Raw genomic sequence first — 22167 nt, 5'->3', positions numbered from 1 at the left:
AAAAAGCTCATTCATATTTATAATCATTTTTCTCCTAAAAATTAAATTATAATCGAAGATTCGGGGAAATCAATATTTATTTTCGTATAAAAATAAAAAAAAACATACTAATTAAAACTTCTTGTAAATTCTGAAGTAATTTAAAAAGAAAACAAATTGGAAAAAAGCAATATTATATATATATATAATATTATTTCGAATCCTGCCGGCTAAATAATACTATGTAACATTTTTGTTTGAAGCAGCAGGTTTAACAAGCAATGTAGAGACTTAGTATTTCTAATTCTCTTTAATATCCATTTCACGAAAGCAATTTATTTACAAGAAGCCGCAGCGCGATACAAAAGCAGAAGTAAGAAAAAAGGCAAGAAGGGCCGAAACAAATTATCACTAGCCTTATATAATATAGGATTTCTGCCCACGCGCCAATTCAATACACGTGGTGACCTTTGACACCTTTTCAAGGGCACCGAAGGGATCACTTTCATTTGAGACGTAGATTGATTGCGCAGTAATATTTACACATACTTGGAATGAGATCAGAAAATAAGAGAATATTTTTAGTATGAAGTTACAATGGCTAAATTAAGATAAAATCTTGGAAATTAATTAAACTGAAATTAGAATTTATATTATATATTATATATATATACTAGCCCAGGTCCGAGTTCTCGTCTCGGGAATACTATGCCAGCGCTTTACCCTCAATACTATTCGGGTCTCAGCAACGGCGTTACTTTTTTAATATACTAGCCGCCTTTGGCGAGAGCCGGTTCGCCAGTCTTAATTCTCGTTAAAATTTTAATAATTAAATATTTTATGTAACTCCTATTTTAAGGATTCTATATTTAGCTTCTTCATCAAAATATTTTAAAGCTTCAAATTTTGATAGTCATATAATTCACTCATAATATTATAAAGGTCTTCAGCCGTAACGTAATATATATCTCTCTAATTTTCTGTTAGCTCCCGTAGAATTTAGGCTTTAAGTTAAAGTGGAAAGATTAAAGTGCAGTTAATATAAGAACATTTTTTTTTTAACTGAAACGAAACATTTTTTTTTTTTTTTTTTTTTTTTTTGAAATATGAGTACTGAAAACAGAGTCGCTGAGTATTTAAACCTTATTGATTAAACCTTATTAATTAAGAAAGAATATCTTTCTTAATTTATATAATATCTCAAGAAGTTTTCAACAAAATATTTCTCAGATTCATCATACACAGATCGATTAATTAACAATGTTAAGTTTTAAATGCATCGAGCACTAAGAAAATAAGCAGAATCGTTTGAAATAATCCGTCGAAAACATATTAAACCTTCAAAATCAAGTTCGTATCCGTTGAAAATAGTTGTCAACAATCAGAACAAATGCGCATGCGTGAATTTTCAACGCCAATCATTGTAATGCAAATGGGTGAATTTTCTACGCCAGTTGGGTAAACGATATGCAGATTAGAAATTTTTAATTTCCTTTATTCTGTTTTATTTCAATTCAAAAGTATTTCAGAATGAATCTAAAAGATCGATTAATTAACAATGTTTAATTTTAAATGCATCAAACATTAAGAAAATAAAAAAGAATCGTTTGAAATAATCAGTCGAAAATTTCTTAAGCCTAACCTCTTTAGCGTGGGGGGGGGGAAACAGAAGCCCTACTCATTTGGCGATGGGGAAATAAAAAGATTTTTTGGCGGGAAAGTTAGTTTTTAATTAATAATTAAAATTCTAAAAAAGGGGCCCAGGTGCACATTCCCGTGCCAAATTTGGTACCTGTATGTAGAACGGTCTGGCCTGTAGAGCGCCAACACACACGCACACAAGCACGCACACATTGATCTTTATTATAAGTATAGATAAGGTATGCTGAATATTTGAGGGCCATTTTCTGGAAACTATTGCGCTTTAATATTTTCATGAATACGCATTTTCCAGCCTCTATTCGATATAATCGAATTACGGCTAATGTTCACTTTTTCTATTTTTGGATATCTGCAATGTACATGCATGTTTCGCAATTCTGACACTAAAAAGGTCATCTAGTGGATAATGAAACTCATACATAGATACTTAAAGCTTGCATCCAAAAATTATTCTATGTTCATAACCTAAAAGCAGAAACTGCCAAATAACATTTCTTGTTCATGAAAATATAACGAGATTGGTGATTTACAATGCCAGATGCTACTTTTTCCAATGGTAAGATTACCATATCATTACATATTGATATTTTTAAACAGTAGCATTAAAATGCAATATAATTCTTTAAATTAGATTTTTAAAAAAAAGCTACCTAGTATATTCTTCTTCCAGTTGAGCAGGATCAGGAGTATAAAATTTAACACAAAAACTCATAATAGGGTTTATCATAGATAAGCCCATTTGACGGCACATAGGCTTTTCATAATCCAACCAAAACTGAAATATAAGGAAATTGATGAGAAAAAAAAATTTACGATGTGAAGCAAGTAGACTCTGTTTTCATAAAAAACGTATTTTAATGCATAAAATGAAAAATACAATATAAAAATAAAGAAATCTAGAAAAACTATTGACTATTATATATTTAAAATAATAAGAAACACCAATGAACCAATCACTCAGCCTCAACCTTGGGTCTGATTTTCACAATTTTTGTTTCATTGGAAAGCTCACGATCTCTAGATATATCATCGAGAGTCGATCACCTTCCACTGTCCTCCAATTTCGAGGGAAATCGAAAAACAAAATGTCATAATACAGTCGCCATGGGGGAAATCTTGCAAGTCCCAACCACTGAATCGACTTATAAAATTTTCATTCCATATGAAAGCTAAAGACTTTTAGATATCATCAAGAGCCGTTTGCCTTTTACCGCCCTCCATTATCATTCATTCTTTTTTTCAATTTCATTCGAAAAAAATTTAATGTACATTCTCTATGAGGAAATCCTGCAGCAGAGTTCTCCAGCCCCAACCACTAAGTCGATTTCCAAAAAATATCTTCCATATGAATGCTTGACACCTCTTTATGTCATTAATGGTCATCTACCTTCTTTTACTCCATTTCGAGAGAATTTGTGAAATCAAATTTTGACATAATGACCTTAATAACTGGAATAATTTTGTCAATTCTGACCGCCAACTTGGAAGATTTCCGCACTTTAAAATATTACTAAAAGTCAGGATGCTCTATCACTTTTGTGCAACTTTTAATTATATTTATTATAACTGTTCGTTTATAATTCTTCTGTTGTCATAAAAAAGTTGGCTCAAATGGCTAAATAAATTATTCTTATTAATCAGGCGCCTTCGGCGCCGATATTAATACAGCTATTTGAATTTTGATTAAATATATCTTATCAAAATAAAAAAAAAAACCACAGTTAAATCTCGCTTAACGAGCACCTTGCATAACGAGCAAAATAAAATGTAAAAAAGTGATTCGCTTAACGAGCAATGTTTCTAAGAACGAGTGTCGAGGAGATATCGTAACATCACATGCTGGATCGACCTTTATTAGGCTGTACTGAGTGCTTGTTTGAAGAAAATCCTTATATTTACATGAAAGAAGTTTTGGTCGCAGAGCATCGTCATCGAGTTTGAGCAAGACGGAGTTGAGCGTGGAGGAGCCTTTAACGAAGAATTTTTGCCTCAAACTAGGATTAGAGTACTAGAGTTGGATAGAACAACATCGATGAGCTAGTGGACGGAAGATCTATCGAAGAATTCATGCAGCTGAATTCCACGTCGTAGCAAAAAGCTGCAGAGGAGAACTGACCAGGAGAAAAGTAATAAAAGCAACAGAAAAACGGTCTTTTAATGAAATAAGGGAGATACTAAAAGTTTGGAAAATTACTGCATCATATATTAAGAAGCCTCACTCTAATAAGGCAGTAGCTATACGCGCTGAAAATTCATCTTATATTCGCCAGATTTTGAAGCATAGCAAAAGACAAATTTCTTTTAAAGCAATATACTTTTAAATTACATTATAAATTTGTTTGAGTATTTTTTTTTTATTTTTTTTTCGGAATGGAACTATTTTAACATGGATTCCTATGGAAAAAATTGTTTCGCTCAACAAGTATTTCTTATTACGAGTGAGATTCGGGAATGAATATGCTCTTTAAGCACGATTCTACTGTATTTTAAATTATAACTGTATAATAATGGTAGAATATTCTGACTAATTTGCTATGCTTACAAAATGGGAAAATTAATTGGCGAAATCGGTCCAATTAGTGAGTTTGGGGGGTCCTAAATTTGATTGGGGTTTTTTGTGCAATATCTATTGAAAATAGATGTAGAGGGGAGAGATGACCCTAGATGACAAGAGATTACATGTTTTCATAAGAACTAAAATTTGGGGGAAATTATATATATTACATAGTGATTGTGACTGGCTGTCAAGAATTTTCCAAACAGAGAATGTGAAGCGAAAGAATTCTTTTAAAATTTCTCTCGGAAACAGACGATGGCAGAGAAGAGACACCATTGACAAGATATGAAAATCAAATGACCTTCATTTGACCATTGTAACATTAATATGAAGGAAAAATTGGCGAAATTAGTACAGTGTTTGTGGCTGTGGGGGGTGGTTCTTTGGTTTTGACAATTATTTTAAATATAGAAGTAGTGGGAAAACTGCTGGTCATCACAGGCATACCTAAAATGAAAACATATATTTGATACATAAAAAAAGAATATTTTCTGAAATGGAAAAAATAATAATAATAATAGGCGACATTTTTAAAGCATAAAATAATTTCCCCTGCATTAAGGTCCTGAAAATTTGTGACAGCAAATTTGAAAAATTTACAATCAAAAAATTTTCAGAGAAATTCGTAAGGGAACAGGAGAAATTAGAGAACAGCTGGTCATCATAGGTCACTGTGTATACCTAATATTAAAACATAAAACATATTCGATAGATAAAAAAAAGAATTTCTGAAATGAAAAAAAAAATTAATGTGCAACATATTTAAAACATAAAATAATTTTCTCTGCACAGAGGGTCCTGAAAATTTGTAACTGTTAAGTTAACTTAAAATTGATTGCAAAAGTTGCACTGAACAGTCAGAGCAGAAAGTATATTAATAAAAATGTGTTAAAATATTAAAATTGTGCTCTGTTATCTTTTAAAAACAAGTCAATATTGGTTTAATTAAAATTACACAATAAAACTATGTAATTAAAAATCACGAATACTGTACCACAAGTTCAAGCATACCAAAGAAAATTAACAACCTCGAGTATTTAAATTAATCATATAGCAAAGACTGTAAATTAGCAAACTACTTTAATGAGTGAGCTAAAGTAGTTATAACCAACTAAAATCTATCTTCAATTATGAAAACAGTAAAAACACTGGCAGTGCTGTAATTTATACTAATATTGAAATGGTGCACTTTTGCGTAAAATAAAATTTTGTCTTTTCAAAAAAATAACTTTGAATAATTTAATAATTAATTAATAATAAAAATTAACATAGACATGATGATAGTAAGTTTTTATACAAAAGTTTCTATAAAATTAATTAAGCAATTACAAATTTGTAATGCATTTTCATTAAAAATTTTTTAACTCTAAATAAAAATGTTTTCAATTATTTTTCCTGCATCATTTTAATCACATTTTTAAAGATTAGCATTACTGTGGTTCAAAAAAAAAAAAAAACCCTCCAAGTTAAAATAAATAGAGATGCAGGGAAATTGTTATCATATTTATTATATACATATAGTTATCATATAAATTTTATCACACAGTATTTTTTCATTAACTTCTTTTCAATTATTCTTTATTTTCAAATTTACGATCGCTGAAAAATTACACAATGAAAATAATAATGTCTCTTGAATTAACTTTTCTGCAGTCTTCCTCTTTAAACCATGTAATAGTGGGAAGGGAGCAAGCACTAGCATATTTTTACTGGGTATGCATAGCAGAAAAGAAGAAAGCCTGAGAAAAACTACAGTTCTTCAAGGGCTTTTTTCCCTTTCAATGAAAGGAAGGAAGGCAAAATGTTAATCCTTGAATTTCTCATGAAGATTGAAAACACGTCCATTCAAATCGCATTGCAATGTCATGAATTTAAATACAATGCCGAAAATTAAATAAGTGATTAAAATTACACATTAAAAAGTTGGGATCTTCTACAGTTTCTATTCACGAGCCACCCCAAGAAAAATGCAGATTAAATTATAATATTCTGTGGTTATTATCCCTTGCATTAAGTAAAGATATCTGAAGTAGTACAAAGTGTGTTTCAATAAAGCAATATCTATTTCATATTCCAATAAAATACTTTTATAAATTTCAGAGCAACCATTTTAACAGATAAATAATAATTCATCAAATGGGTTTAATAATAGAAAAATTAAAAGTGCACAACTTCTTTTTATCTATTATTACTGAAATTCATATATCACTTCAGATATTTTAGTTTTAAATATTTTATATTTTAAACAAAAGTATTTTGAAAAAATTCCTGCTTTTTCCCAATATATAAAATAATTTTACAAAAGGGAAGAAAACTGTAATAATATAAAAGGGAGGACTTCTAACAAACTATCCTTTATTCTGAAATTACTTTAAAATTTACATAAAAATTTAGATGAATAAACACATTTAATTTTCAGTGTAACTGTAGATAAATTATTTTTATGACAGATGAAATCAAAAAGAATGCAAGATCTTTTTTCCTTAATCAGCTACTTTATACTTTTAAAGAAATTCTAATTTTTTTTCAATAAACAGGTAAAACAAAGAAAAATTCCACCCTGTCATAAAGAAGGAATAAAGAAGAAAATAAGATAAATCACTCAATGTTTTAAGGAGAAAAAATGGTCAAAACAGTTATTATAAACTCACTTTAGTTCCAGCACAATCAATATATTCCAGGCCAAAATAATCTGTTTCTAATAAATTTAAAAGTTTGCATACTTGGTCAAACAGCACTTTCCCAAGAGCTTTAAACTGAAAAAGAATGTATAAATAAATCAAATTTATATCAAATATGAACACTCCAAAATTTCTGTTAATATTAAACATGTTTTTGTTCAGATTCATAACTTTTTTATAAAAAAAATTTTAAATTAAAATTATTTTTCATAATAAAACTAATATTAAAATTTCAAATAAAACACCTTTACACCAAAATACAATAAATTATCAACCTTCATTGTACTTTAAATCAAAACCATTATAACTTAACATTCATTGTATATCTATTATCTCCATCATACATCATAAACTGCTGGTTATTTTTCCCCTGTGGTACCCATACATCAAAAAATGAGAATGTGGGAGTCACAAAATCACAGCACAAACAGAGGCCAGCCTTCTATGTTTTAGAGAGATGTCTTTAGGCACCATTTTGGCTTTAACTCACTATACAGTGTCAATTAAACAGCCTACTACTGCTAAAGTAAACTGATAAAACTCGAATTTAAGTAAGTTATCGGCTTTTATACTTTCTTTCAGATAGCTCCTGTTCAAGAAAATACTGATTAACAACTGACAAACAACACTTAAAATCTTAATGCTCTAACTAAGACCATATATAAACACATTCGTAGTGAAATCAGAATGATTTTCTGTCATTTACATTAATATTGGTTCCTTACATCAGTCAGGTCAAATTAATGTTAGGAATGAAATGAAAAAATGTTTATATATTAATCTAGAACATGATTCTAAAAGCATATTAGGTAGTTTTTTTGTTTTTAAATACTAATCTAATGACAATGCAAAATTAATTTAAAAAAAAAAAAAAACAAGAAGCTAAATTATTTTGTTACGGAACTTCCTATACGAAGTCCGTGAAATCAGTGGGTTTGCTTATAGTGGGTTATGGTGTAACACAATCAACAGCCTCAGTAACAATTAACAACGTTTATTGACACGAATACACAGTCGAGAAGTATACAAACAATACACAGCAGCACACCTTGAACAAACAGCAGTCCACAAGTAGTAATCGGTAGCTAACAACAACCACAGCACACAAAGTGGCCAGACAGAGCTCAGCAGGAGGAGGGAATCTACGTAGCTATTCTCTGCGGCCTCTCAGATAATCTCCATTGTCTCCTCGCTTTAGCTGTACCCAACTGCCGACTCACTATTATAAGACTGGCTACTTCACACACGACTCGATGCTGCGTCAATACTAGTTTTTCAAAACTCGACGCACGGTATCAATTCTTAGTCCATTAATTGTTTGATCCCGATTCAATGCCTGCGCTTCGCTGAAATGATCCAACTAATTCGTCGAATAACTAGAAGAATCTCCCTAGACGACTGTCATCTGCTTGGACTGCCAGCTTTTTATAGTTTCCGTAGCAGGGCAGAGAATGTTCTCGAACAATCAGGTATAATTGGTCCTACCGCCAAAATCTCTGAACATTTTAGTATCGTCCATTTTGTAGCCACATTCGTCGCCAAGTCCGAAGGTCACTTAAGGCCTTATCACACGGCCAAATACCGTCTGCACTTTCGTGGGCAAACGCGCACGGAAAAATGTGTGTAGTGACGTCATGTGGGGGATTTGCTGTATGGTAAACCTAAAACACAGGTGTACTTTATGGCTAATTTATCTCTCTTTATTCGCTTTTTCTGTTTGGTGAATATCTGTAGTTTACACATTTCGTTAGTGGGAATACTGTTCATACATTATATCCTGGGATATATTGCTGTTTCATCACTTTTGTTATTTTTTCAGTAATAATGACAGGTTTACGTACAAAAAAAAATCTAATAATTGCATAATGTATCTGTATTGGTATTTCATAGATTAAATTGTGTAAATCAAATTGAACACAGAAATATGCTAAAAAAGCGATTTTGTGAGTTGGATGTGCAATTAATTTTAAAAATAAAAATTTCACTATTATTTATTAATCAAAGCATTAAACAATAACAGAATTATTCATATTCTTCAGTTCCCTTAAATGTACTATATAATGTGCTGAACAATATTTCAGAGGTAAGAAAATTAATTGAACCTTATTAACTTTCACAACAGCAAAGAATTAAACAATTTTTCAACTGTATGGAAGATGTTAATTACATATTTTAGAAATTCAAAAATTATACCATTATTTAAAAAAAATTAAACATTTAATCTGATCAAATACAGTTCACAAAAAGAAGACAGTTCGCATAAACATTAATAATTTTTTTAATTCTGAAAATAAATTTTCTTAGTTTTAATGACTATCTACGGGTGTCAATATCTCTTCGTCTTAATTATTGTACGAATTTCTTCGTGTAGCATTTGTCTTTAATAATAAATATTCAGTGGATTCCAAATAGCCGGTTGTTGATGAATAAAGTCGATCAAAACCCATTTTTTATCACACGACCATAGAACATTTTGGAAATGTGTTTACAAATTAGTTTCATATTGGCGCCAATCGCGCCATTCTTGGCAACTACGTCAGTACCAAAGCCATGCACGATTGGTTGAATTTCGTTTGCAAACAATCTTTCCGTCACTATCGTCTGCATTTTCAAGCAGGTTTGAAAAAGCTCACGATGACGGAAAACTTGCTTGACCGGTTGCCTGCGGGTAAAAACGGAAAATTGCCCACGAAAGTGTAGACGGTATTTGCCCGTGTGATAAGGCCTTTATTCATCATCCGATCAGCATCCAGTAGAGCTGATCGTAAAACTATCTTTCCTACGATGGAACTAACTGTGCTGGGAAGCAACATTACAGATTCGTAACAATATATTCAACAAAACAATATTCTTCCAGTCAAAGAAAAGGGATGCCAAAAGCTGAAATTACTGTATCGTACATTGAGAAATATCTTCATAAAGCAATAGCTTTATGTGCTGCAAATTCATTTAACGATAATGCTGTTTCATTTTCGCCAAATTTTGGAGCATAGCAACAAAAAAAAAAAAGTCTATAGATAATCTTATTAAAAAAACATGCATTATAAATAACAAATTGATTTATTATACATCTGTTTGGGTTTTTTTCCCAGGACGGAATGCATTGCATTTCTTGGAACAAGTCTGAAATCTCTTTGTAAGTTACATGGCAAATAACTTTCCACAGACTTTAAAGAACATTTCAGTTTGCACCCAAACACCATAAAAACACAGTAAATAGCATAAAAGAATTATTTCCAGTTGCTGGCTCTGTTGAAGATTCTTTTATAGTTGTGTTGGTAATCCTGCTTGCCTCCCATCTCCCTTACACAAAAAGAACAGAAAATGAATGGCAATGTTCCCATATGAACAGTTTTTCCAACTGACGGTATTCTCAATGTAAAAGCTATGTCACTAACTTGTTTTTGTCCCAAAAAGTAATGGATGTACATTGTCTATTTTTAAGGACCCAATGAAAGATCAAGTACTTTTCTGGGGTCCTAGTATAGCAAGATACAATTTAAGGGATGTTTAAAGATTGTAGGAGTCTTGATTGTAACAAGAGGAGTTGCACACAATCAAAACTTTAACAGATATTACATCTTAAATCATTTTTTTATGAAATAGTAACTACCTGCTGTGCAGTAAAGCCTTGAAATAAGGGTACTCATTTTGTCTCATCCTGTATATTGAGATGAAATATTTATGCAAGATGAAAATGGAAGACGAAGTGTTAAATGAATGTGGCATAAAATGGGCAATTTAATGGAACCCAATCTAAGGATAACTTTTCATTTTTAGTGCAGGACATGATTTCAGGGATATTCCTTGGTATCTTAAATCCACAGTTGCATTTGAAAGTATTTCTCAACACCACAATCATCTCCAACGTAGATGCTAAACATGTATAAATGATTATGACAATAATGTTTCCCATTAGAGACACTCGCTCTAACAAGGCTATAATCTTATCATTGAGCGCAATCATTTTTTTATTGGCGATTTGCAGCAACAATTATTCTGAATCAACATTCTTTCCATAGCGAACTCAATCCCTTAATGTGAATTTATTTGAACATTTATGAATTAATAGAAAATAATATCAACATTTAAAATGATAAATGAATGAAGATGATCTCTCAAGAGCTGTTTTTATACCAGTATTACAAATATTTCTGGGGAATAATAATAGCAATATGACCAGAAGAATTTTAGTTCGAACCGAAGCTAAAAATGGACCCACATATAATTAGACGATTCTAATATTTTGGCCATTTTCAGACTTTAAAAAGGAATGGCCATCCATATATTATATATTCATACACAAAAAATCTTAAATGGAAATCCTACATTTTCAAATATAACTGTTCATGTACTTACTGCCTACTACAACTATTTTTTTTAGAATTTATCTTTTATTTACAAGCATATAACACATTAGCTAAAGCTTTTCGAGAGCAGCATATGATATGGAAATGATGTTTTAATTATAAATATTAATCAGGGAGAAAACACCAAACAAAATTATTTAGTTCTACGCATGTATCATAAATTTACCTGGATATTAAAAGAAGCAACTGAATCATCAAGAAAATGAACTTGCACGGTAAGTCTCTTTCCTAAACTCCGACTCTCTGGAGAAGATGGTGTAGGATACATTCCACTAGGACTGCTGTGAGAATGGGGAAGAGAAGCCCCACCTCCACCATGAGATGACATATCAGAATGTATTTAATACTCCGTCATGCTTATACCTAAAGTTAAGAAATGTTTTTGTAAAAATCTATAAAATTTTAAATTCTTCAACTTACATAGGAAGACTATGAAAAAATACAACTTCTAATTCTCTATTATTACGTTTTCTCTCAGTAAGCAACTTCAAGAATATTAAAGATTATAGAATCCATCCTTTCTCAGAACTTTATCCATTAACATTATCTCTAAAAAGTTTTTACAATAATAAAGTACAGTAGAGGAGGGGAAAAAGGAGCCAACCACTTTTTTCTGTTGTTAAACATCGTATATAGAAACTAAAATTACTATTTTAAACGTATAATGAATACTAAAATATTATGTACTTTAAATGCTCATGAGGAGTTGTCTACATTTATAAAGTAGTCTAAACTTTAAAATTTCCTATTAACACCACCATTTTTTTTTATGTCACGAATCGAATCCACGTGGGAAAAAAAATTATCCAGAGAACAAATTTTGGTTTATAATTATTTTTTAAACATTGGGAGATATTTGACATTTTCTGTTAATTTCTATAATTACATACATAAAATATCAATATTCCCTAGATATCGTTAACAGCACTCTCATTTTTGTGACACTTTAAAACATCTATAAAGTTACAATTTACATGTTATAATCAATTGCTAATTGATGCATGACAAAATATTACTGTGAAAATTTCTGGTCGAAGTTTGATCCTTTTTTGCAAAAAATATTCAAAAGCACTAAAAGTTTTATAGAAAGCATTAAAAATTTTGTTAAATACAATTGAATCTAAATAGCAATTACACTCAAAGAACCAAAGTGGAAAGTTTTATTACATTAGAAAAAGAAATAAAATTAAAAGATCTGTTGTTTGAAAGAAATATTAATTTTAGAATTAAAATTAATATCATACTGAGAAAGAGAAAAATTTACTGATTTTTATTCTTTTGGTACTTTACTTCCGCGTTTTTTTATCAATATATAATATTCTTGTTGTAATTGCTTCTTAATCCTAAATGGGCGTGAAATAATAGACCATTTTATTTTAAGGGCAAATAATAAAATTACTCCATTTCACTCATTGATAAATGTAAAACAATTTTCTTCCATGCTTTACAGGTAACTTAAGTTCCATACAAATGTTTTTTTTTTTTTTTTTTTTTTTTTATTTTATTGCGAAAGATTTTATTGGGTGAAGACACGTATTCAAGAAAAATACATGTTTCAAAATTAAAAAGCTAAATGCAGAAAAATCACTCAAAATGGTCATTCGTTTATTCTACATATCTTTCTGTTATTAAAGACTTTTTTAAGCAACTAAGCTATAGATTTTTTGATGTGTTTTGCTTCTTCAGATATAAGATATAAATAGACTTAAAAGCAGGTATAATTATGGGAATTATTATATATAAGGTAGTCAGAATTAAAACAATTACTCTGAGCTCTCTATAAAGCGAAATACTCAGTGTAAAGGTTCCAAAATTGTTGAACATACAATTCAAGACATGAGGAAACGGAGGGGTGTGGGGGGTATTAGTTCCAGAAACACCGATAGATGGCACTGTATATGCTGAAAAGACATAAAATACAGATTTGTAACACATTTTATTCGAAGGTATCAAACATTCAATCACAAAGACCCTATCAATGCAAGGGAAACTGCTCAATATGATTCCCTCCTTCAAGATGTAAAATCTGCATTCTGTAGGCAGCTTGTTCAACCGCAGACCGTAATTGCTCAACAAGGACGCTTCTGACATGCAGAGTGATACTGCCTTTCAAATCAGCCAAGATTACCAGATGTTCTCGATAAACAAGATTTTTTTAAGTATCCCCAAAGCCAAAAATCACAGGGATTAAGATCAGGAGAACGAGATGGCCAAGTTGACGGAAACGACTACTAATTACTCTAGCATTAGTAAAATGCTCCAAAAAAAAAAAAACTGTTGTATACAGAGTCCAATGGGTGGAGGAGATCCACCTTGCATAAAGGTAATTCAAAGGGTCAATTCATGTGACGTAAAAGTCACATGTCATGAACTTCTGCGCGTTGGCATTTAAGTTTCATCCACACCGCTTTCGTCGATTAGTCTGCCATTAACATTCTCCGCCAAGTATGAAGCGGATTTTTTGTGTACGTTTGAAGTTATAACTTCTGTGTCATTTTCTATCCTCTTATTATGTGTTCAAAGAGGAAATACTGGTGTGCCGATGGATGCTTTAATGCGAAACACAAGAGTGACTGTTATGATAAAATGTTTTCTTATTTTTCTTTCAACAATTCTGACTTGGGTTATTAACTTTGGTATAGATTTTTTCAAGCCTTCGAAGTCGGTGATATGCTCCGATCATTTTGAAGAATTCATTCAGTGTATGTCCATTTATTAAATATAGCTGTTCCAGTAATTTTTTTAAAAAACTCTTCGAAAAAAAAATCGGTAAGCGACTTGCAAAAACAATCAAACAAAATCGTGAGTGCATTTCTAATTTACTTTATTCACATTTGATGAAATATCTGATAATTTTGAATATGCTTAGAAGGTTTTTAAATGTTTACATGAATATTACATTGCATTTTTCTACAAATTCTTATCTAATTTTAATTAATGTAAGTAAACAAACTCCTGTTGTAAAAATAACAACTGCTATAATGCTAAACTTAGGTGGAAGTGAATAAATTTCTTAAAGTTATATTTAATAAGTGAATCCTTTACAAACTACTGAAAACCCAATTTTCTTATTGACTGTTATAATACATATATAATTTATGTATTTTATTAAAAGCGCTCTTAATTTGATAAATTGAATGCTATATATAAGAAATAATATATATATTTAAGTTTTGAAAACGCATGTCATTTAGTTAAGTATATAAATGCAAGAGAATTGATTACTAAGCAAAATTATATGAATTCTGATTTCAGTGGAATGTAGTCTGTTTCTTCCCAGACTATTACTTTTTCTAAAATAATCGACAGGATCAGCAATTTGCAAAATGAGCTACAAGAACTTCGGGATTCTGTAAGAAAGAAAGAGATTCATTCCAGAAAATATTGTTAATGATATGAAAATGAGGGCATTGACAGATTTCACTAAAGAAAGGTTTTTCTCTATATATATTCTTTTTTTGAATTCTGAAGATCTTCAAAAATTAAATTTGTCGAAGCATCCAATTGATTTATATGTTGTGTCCTTTGTAAAATTAAGGACTAGAATTTCAAATGAATTTTTGTCTGTTTTGTTTAAAATTTCAGATTCTACAGTTTCAAGGTATTTTAATTTTGTAACAACAGTTTTTTTATGAAAAGTTGAAATTGTTACCTATATTTCCCCCAAAGTCATTCGTGATTTAAACTATGACAAAACAGTTTGGTTCTGAAAATAAAGACCCCAGAGTCATTATTGATTGCACTGAATTTCCTATATAGAAACCTAGTAATCCAGTAGAACAGCAAATGACTTTAAATTTTTATAAGAAAACGAATACTTTAAAAGATATGATAGTCGTAATACCTTCAGAAGCCATCAGCTTCATTTCACTATTATACTGTGATAGTATATCTGACAAGGAACTTTTTGTTAAAAGCAATCTGATGTATGTATTAGAATCGAATGATGTTGTAATGACAGATAAAGGCTTCCAAATTGAACAAGAACTACAAAAAAATAGGATATAAATTGAAATGTCCTAAATTTTTAAAGGACTGCATTCAATTTAATATTACTGAAAGAATCGATAACTGCAAGATATATAATGTAAGGGTTACAGTAGAAAGAGCTATTCCAAGAATTAAAATGGACAAATATTTTGCAGGGACTCTCCCATTATACATGTTTATACAATGTCACTTCTGAATATTTTATTACTTGCATGTGGTGTAACTTTCAAAAACCATTAATTAACGTCAAATAATTTTTGCATTTGATTTTTAGTGTTTGGCATTATAATAAAATGCATTATGAGGTTTTACTTTTTTATTATGAACCTTAAAGTTTTCTCTATCTTTTACTAATTCATGTTATTCAGTTATTGCTGGGTAATCATGCCTAATAACAAAAGATCAAAATGGATGGCTCCAGAAAGCATTATTACTAGTTTTCTAATTACATTTTAGATTTGTGATGGATTCAAAGTGAATTTATATCAAACAACTTTTCTATTGTTAAAAATGAAATGTCAATAGTTTATTGTATTTAAACTGAAATTGACTGTTATCATAATATCATGTTATACCATTGTGCACCTAAATGATTTCTGTTTTAATAAATACAGGTCTTTTCATTGAAGATCAATTTCCATATCAGCATTTATTATATAATTTTTATTCCCAACTTCATTGCTACATGCATGTTTTACTCTTTTTTTTTTCCCCTATTTTTTAAGCATATTAATTTTGAATTATAAAATTCTACAAAAGCATAAAGTGTTTCTTTCAACTACTCTTTATATCCTAATTAACTTCTCTCTCTCTCTCTCTCTATGTGTGTGTGTAATGACATTTCAATTCTAATTTCCATTTAATTAATTTCAAAGATTTTATCTTAATTTAGCCCATCGTAACTTCACTCTAAAATATTCTCTTATTTCGTGATCCAATTCCACTTTCGGTTTAATTAATCACTTTGTAAAAATAATGCGACATCAGTACTACGTATCAAATGAAAGTGATACTTTTGCCCTTGTCAAAGGTCAATATATGTATTCTGTCGGCATGGCCAGAAATCCCATGTTATATAAGAAGAGTGATCATTTGTTTCGAACCTTTTCGCTTTTTTTCATACTTCTGCTTTTGTGCCACGCTACATCTGCTTGTATAGGAGCTCCTTGATTCGCCGTGCATCGAAGATGGTTCCGTATTGGTGCGGCCACCCACGCTTGTCTCCGATGGCGAAGCTCTTTCGGCTACGTCGTTCCATGAAGAAGTTCCATACCAACCGACGATGCAATATTCTCTGCATTCCGTCATGTTACTGCATCGTCGAAGGTACCGTGTATAACATGTGACCTCATCTGACTTCTCTGCTTTTGTGCCACGCTACATCTGCTTGTATATAAATTGCTTTCCCTTTGTAAAGCACTTTTACTTTTAACTTTTAGACTTTTAAAGCATAATTATTTACAAGCAAAGACGCGGACAATTCACGTCCGCCACAGCGCAGCACAAAAGCCGAAGTGGGGAAGAAGGCCGAAATAAATTATCCCTCGCCTTATATAACCTTAGATTTTGATAGGGAAAATATTTCTTCATAGTGCTAATATATTAATAAGATTCTGATTGGGATTTCTGACGCATGTCAATCACATGTAAGGGAATCACAGGGATCTTTTAAGAAAGAATGTGCTTACTGGACATTTTTTACCCCTTCACGCCGAGCGTGTGAAAGTATCGGCGTTTAGTCGATTCAGCAATTTTATAAAGCTTCTCTTGAATTAATTAAGTAGAGAAAGTGGAATTGGATCACGAAATAATAGAATATTTTTAGAATGAAGTTACTATAGGCTAAATTAATATAAAATCTTGGAAATTAATTAAATTGAAATTAAAAGTTTAAAATATCATTACATTTTTCCCCCCACTGCAAGACGTGAAAGTATGTCGGGGCCCTCGACACACAGCCTTACCTTACAGTGGTGGTCAGGTAAGAAACTAAAATTTAAAAGCATATTAAAAGTGATACCAAAGTTTCCCTTACCTTCACATTATGTAAACATTAATGCAGAAATCCCATTCATCATTTTACATTAGAAATATAAAAAGAATTATATTTATGAAAAATATTATATAAAAACCTTAATAATCAACAGTAACAAAAAAAATTTTTTAATTAAATGATGTGGTACACACATGTATTCTGACTATTTTTCTGCAGGAACTCAGCTGTTGAATTCAATTTTGAAAGGATTGTCAATGATATATTATTCTTAAATAATAGGAATTCTGACTCAGCAAAATTATTAAATTAGAAATAAAGTATTAAATTATAATATCAATATTATTATGATTTTACCCAACTGAAATATCAGTATAATAATTATTTTAAGTAAAGTATTTTAACTGTAAATAAAAACACAAGATTCAAAACTTCAGGTAAAAAACTTGGATATGAAAATAATACTTGCAGAATTGAAATATTTCATATTAAACACTTGGAACTGAAACCATAAATATAAGATTCAAAAATATGTAATGAAATTCTTGGAAATGTAAATAAATGTAAGATTCATGTATTTCAAATAATAATTGCAAAATTCAAAGATTTCAAATAAAACACTTGTGAATGAATGTAACAAACGCAAGTCTCAAAATACTCTTATAGTATTTGGAAAAGAAATATATATTTGTATTTTGTAAAAAACAAGTATTTGGACACAGTGATAATAGAGAGCAGCTCAATAACTGTCAGGGGTGTAAAAATTTCCCCTGAGGTATTCACTACCTTAGTTTAATTATCATGTGCCGTTAATTATTAAGTATATAAGAACCTTGGTATGTTAGTTTTTTCGTTCACAAGGTTCGTATGCATAATTTTTAAAAACCTATGAATTAAATAAATTTAATTAAATTGGGGAAATGATTTTTTCTTATTTATTGATAGCATGCACATAAATTTCAAATTCAACAAATTATAATATTATAAATAAATTTTAAATAATAGATATGAAAAAAAATTAAAACCATCATAATATTTTAAACTAAAACACGTGATATTTTGAATAATAATATAAAAAGATTATTAGCAATTATATTATAGTAGAAAAATGCAATTTAAAATCAAATCAAAAGTACAGAATATAAATTTTGAATTTCCCTCGTTGAGTCAGCTGATGGATGATTTTTATTATTTTTTAAACACTAATCACTTTTTGAAGAAGCAGGCATATGTACAAGCGATGAGCACACAGAACGACACAGAAAAGGAATGAGGAAAAAGCTCTTGGACATTTTATCCCTGGTCTTATATAACCTATGATTTTGATAGGGAAAACATTTGTTCACAGTGCTAATATATTAATAAGATTCTGATAGGGATTTCTGACGCATGTCAATCACATGTAAGGGAAACACAGGGACCTTTTAAGAAAGAATGTGCTTACAGGACATTTTTTACCCCTTCACGCCGAGCGTGTGAAAGTATCGGCGTTTAGTCGATTCAGCAATTTTATAAAGCTTCTCTTGAATTAATTAAGTAGAGAAAGTGGAATTGGATCACGAAATAATAGAATATTTTTAGAATGAAGTTACTATGGGCTAAATTAAGATAAAATCTTGGAAATTAATTAAATTGAAATTAAAAGTTTAAAATATCATTACATATTATATATCATGACCTTATTATTGTTTATTAAATTTACTGTATTGTATGTTTTTGTTTTATTTTATGATATTCATTCAATGTAATTTTTATCAATGTAAGTTTAGCATTTAAAAAAAAATCATAAATGTTCTGTTTTAAAAGTATATTGTTCAACATTATGTTTTTATTGGTGATAAAATAAACAGTTTAGTATCTAGGATGTTTCTGTTGAATAAAATTGATTTCATCATTTACATTGACATTCTTGTCATACTGTGTTTATATTATTTCTAAGTGTCTAGAAAACTAAATGTTAATAAACAGTAAATAGTTTTTTGAATTAGTGAGTACATTGAGACATCCATTTGATCATATTTTTTCAAATAATTATCATATATATTTTATCTATATCTTTTTGTAATGTGTAAATAAAAATTATGAAAGCGTGATTTTGTTTGTTTTCTTTGAATGATTTCTACAAATTAAAATGAAATAACTGATTCATAAGTTGCACAGATTTAAAAAAAGGTATCTATACCTTTTATATTTCATAATTTGAAATTGTAAACTTAATTTATTCAATATATACTAATTTGAGTTTTATATTCTTTCCTCTGAGCAAACTGAAAAAACTAAGTCTCAATATTAATAAAAATAATTACATAAGAAAAAAAATGTAATAATTTTATTAGTAAACTTTAAAATATTAACTTATCTAAGAGTAATAATTACTTTTAAAAAAAACTATATTCATGAGATTTAATATTCAATAATATTTGAATAATATGTAAAAAAGAACATATGTAATTTTTCAAAAACACTGCCATAGTCATGTATCCTTTGGATAAAAAAGAGGGGGGGAGGATATGGGAAAGGAAAGAATAAAGCGGCACCAAACGAATTAAAAAGTGATGTTAATTAATTATGCAAAAACAATAATTCCATTGAAAATACTAATTAAAATTTTAATATAAGAAATAAAATTATATAACTAAGAAAATTTGGAAAAAATAAAATAATATCTATTTTTTTTTTTAAATCAGAAGTTTTTAATAATTGATCGGCTAGCGTAATATTTACAAAACAATGGTTTCATCAACGTTATCGGCAGACATCACGACATGCGCAGAACGGTTGAAAATTCAACAGAAGCGGTTTGTTTGGTACTGGACACGTGACCGTGAATTGACCCCATTGGCGTTGTTGCATTTGAGGTCCATGTTTTGGTGGATGCATGGCGCATGTCACAGTGCGGGTAGTGCGCGTAGCCTCTTCGAAAATGAAAGGTCCAAGAATAAATGTGGCTGTGAATCCACAACGGACTAACTTTCGGTAAGTGAAGTAGAATCTTTTGGAAGGTATGGGGGGTTTTCCGTGTCCGAAATGCGACAGCTATGGCTATTCATTGTTCCACTTAAACGGAAATGTGATTCATCGTACCACAGAAACTGCCATGGCCACGATACATACACTCACCTCTAGCCACAAAAGTCAATGCAAACGTAGTCACTTCTTCCCATCGATAAGCAGCAATTGCTGATTGCAACGAATTTTGTACACGTAAAAATGCACCACTTCTTCTCAGCAAGTTCCGCACTGTACTGAAAGGAACACCCACGTGCCGTGACACTGCACGTGAGCTATTAACAACTTGCAACTATATCCATTGATTCAACAATAACAGTGGCAACATCTTCAGGATCTGAACGAGTCGATTTGTGTCCTCGATCCAGTTGAATCCATGATTTCCAGTTTTCTCGAATCGAGCGATGACTCTTCCAAGAGATTGTGGAAGTAATGGTCCTTGCATAAATTCTTATGTCGACGAAACTCCCGAAGAGCAGCCGAAGCATTTCCTTTGTTTACATAAAACAACTTCACGAGGAAAGCACGTTTTAGCAGCGTGACAGCCATCAGTGATAAGAAAGACATTTTCCCAGTTTTATCCCCTTTTATACACAGAACAGTAGCTGCAAACAATTGGTTTATGCAAATTTTTGTGCTTAGAATAGGAAATTGAAATTACAATGACAGTTTAAGTTTCGTCACTTTTTAATCTTCTGTTTCACAGCAGCGATAGAAATTAAAAAAGAAAAATTCCATACCGCACGTGTTTGCTTTTTTTGTGGTTATTTGCGTCTTTTCAGCATTTTTTCTGTTGTATAGCATCATCTATCGATGTTTCTGGGACTAATTTTTTCGCGTACTCCATTTCCTCATGTCTTAAATAATATGTTGAACAATTTTGAAACCTTTACACTAAGTAGTTCGCGGTATAGAGAACTCGGAGCGTGTGTGTGTGGGGGGGGGGTAAATCTGACCACCTTGTATTTAAGAATAATAATTTCATAGCATGTCTTTAAGAAGCAACCAGCTTAATAATAAAAAAAATTACACTAGAACCTTTTTTACAAAAGAAAATGAATCCAATCCCATTGGCATAGAAAAAAAAAACAGCATTTATCAACAAAATATATTAAATAAAATAATAAAAAAAGAACTAAAATCCATAAGAATACATATAAATGCAATTTACCAGTAGTAACCATCATGCTTAAAAATTTAAGAATATATACAAGTTTAATTTTTGAATTCATTTTAAAAACTTAAAATTATTTTTAAAGGATGTAAGAACAGTGCTTTAATTCATAACAGAGGTATTTGACAAATCTTGATTGTTTACTTAATTGAGGTCAAATAATCAAAAATATTTTTAAAATCACTTATAATCTTGTGCCATCTCAGTAAGTAACAAATCTTTTAAAAATAAATTTCATTTAAAAATTTTTTAATTATTTTTGCTTATTTCATAAGAAATTCTCACAAAACCATATTTTCCAAAAGGTTTATTCATCATGACAATTAAATAGATTGAAATTTTTTTATTTTTAAATTTTATTTGAACCACTTTTGTTCTTCCTTCAAATCTAAAGTAAGAAATGCGCAATATTATGTTGGCAAATCTAAATGGTAATATGAAATGTTAAAAATACTTCATGAATCATTGATATTATTTGAAATTATCATTTTCATATGTGTATGGTATAATAGTAGTTCACATCCATAAAGTAATATTAAATGCACTATTTCATTATGTTTGGATGCCTGAATTTCTGTTGATGATTAAAAACAATGCTTTAATAATTGTTACAGCAGATTAGTTTTATGAAATTTGAAACTTTTTTAAGAAATACAGAACACATAAAATTAACATCAATAAGTTTAAGACAACACAAATGGCACTTTGTTATAAAATATGGAGTCTGCTATGAATTAATTATAAAAAGAAAT

General features: G+C 30.1%; 1 protein-coding gene across 2 annotated transcripts in view; it reads right to left on the bottom strand.

Moving 5' to 3' along the window:
• LOC129960052 (FERM, ARHGEF and pleckstrin domain-containing protein 1-like) overlaps window positions 1–22167 on the bottom strand; it is a 147775-nt gene that overhangs the window by 111731 nt on the left and 13877 nt on the right. For both annotated transcript variants that reach the window (XM_056073099.1, XM_056073100.1), the window contains exons 2-4: window positions 11416–11612; window positions 6850–6954; window positions 2292–2416 (exon numbers count right to left, since the gene is read on the bottom strand). In XM_056073099.1, the coding sequence (XP_055929074.1) occupies window positions 2292–2416; window positions 6850–6954; window positions 11416–11577 (392 nt within the window). In that variant the 5' untranslated portion in view covers window positions 11578–11612. The remainder of the gene's footprint in view (window positions 1–2291; window positions 2417–6849; window positions 6955–11415; window positions 11613–22167) is intronic.

This window comes from Argiope bruennichi, chromosome X2, assembly GCF_947563725.1.
Source record: "Argiope bruennichi chromosome X2, qqArgBrue1.1, whole genome shotgun sequence".
Taxonomy (NCBI): domain Eukaryota; kingdom Metazoa; phylum Arthropoda; class Arachnida; order Araneae; family Araneidae; genus Argiope; species Argiope bruennichi.
Note: the sequence above shows the minus strand (reverse complement) of the source record. Positions and strands in the feature narration are given on the sequence as shown.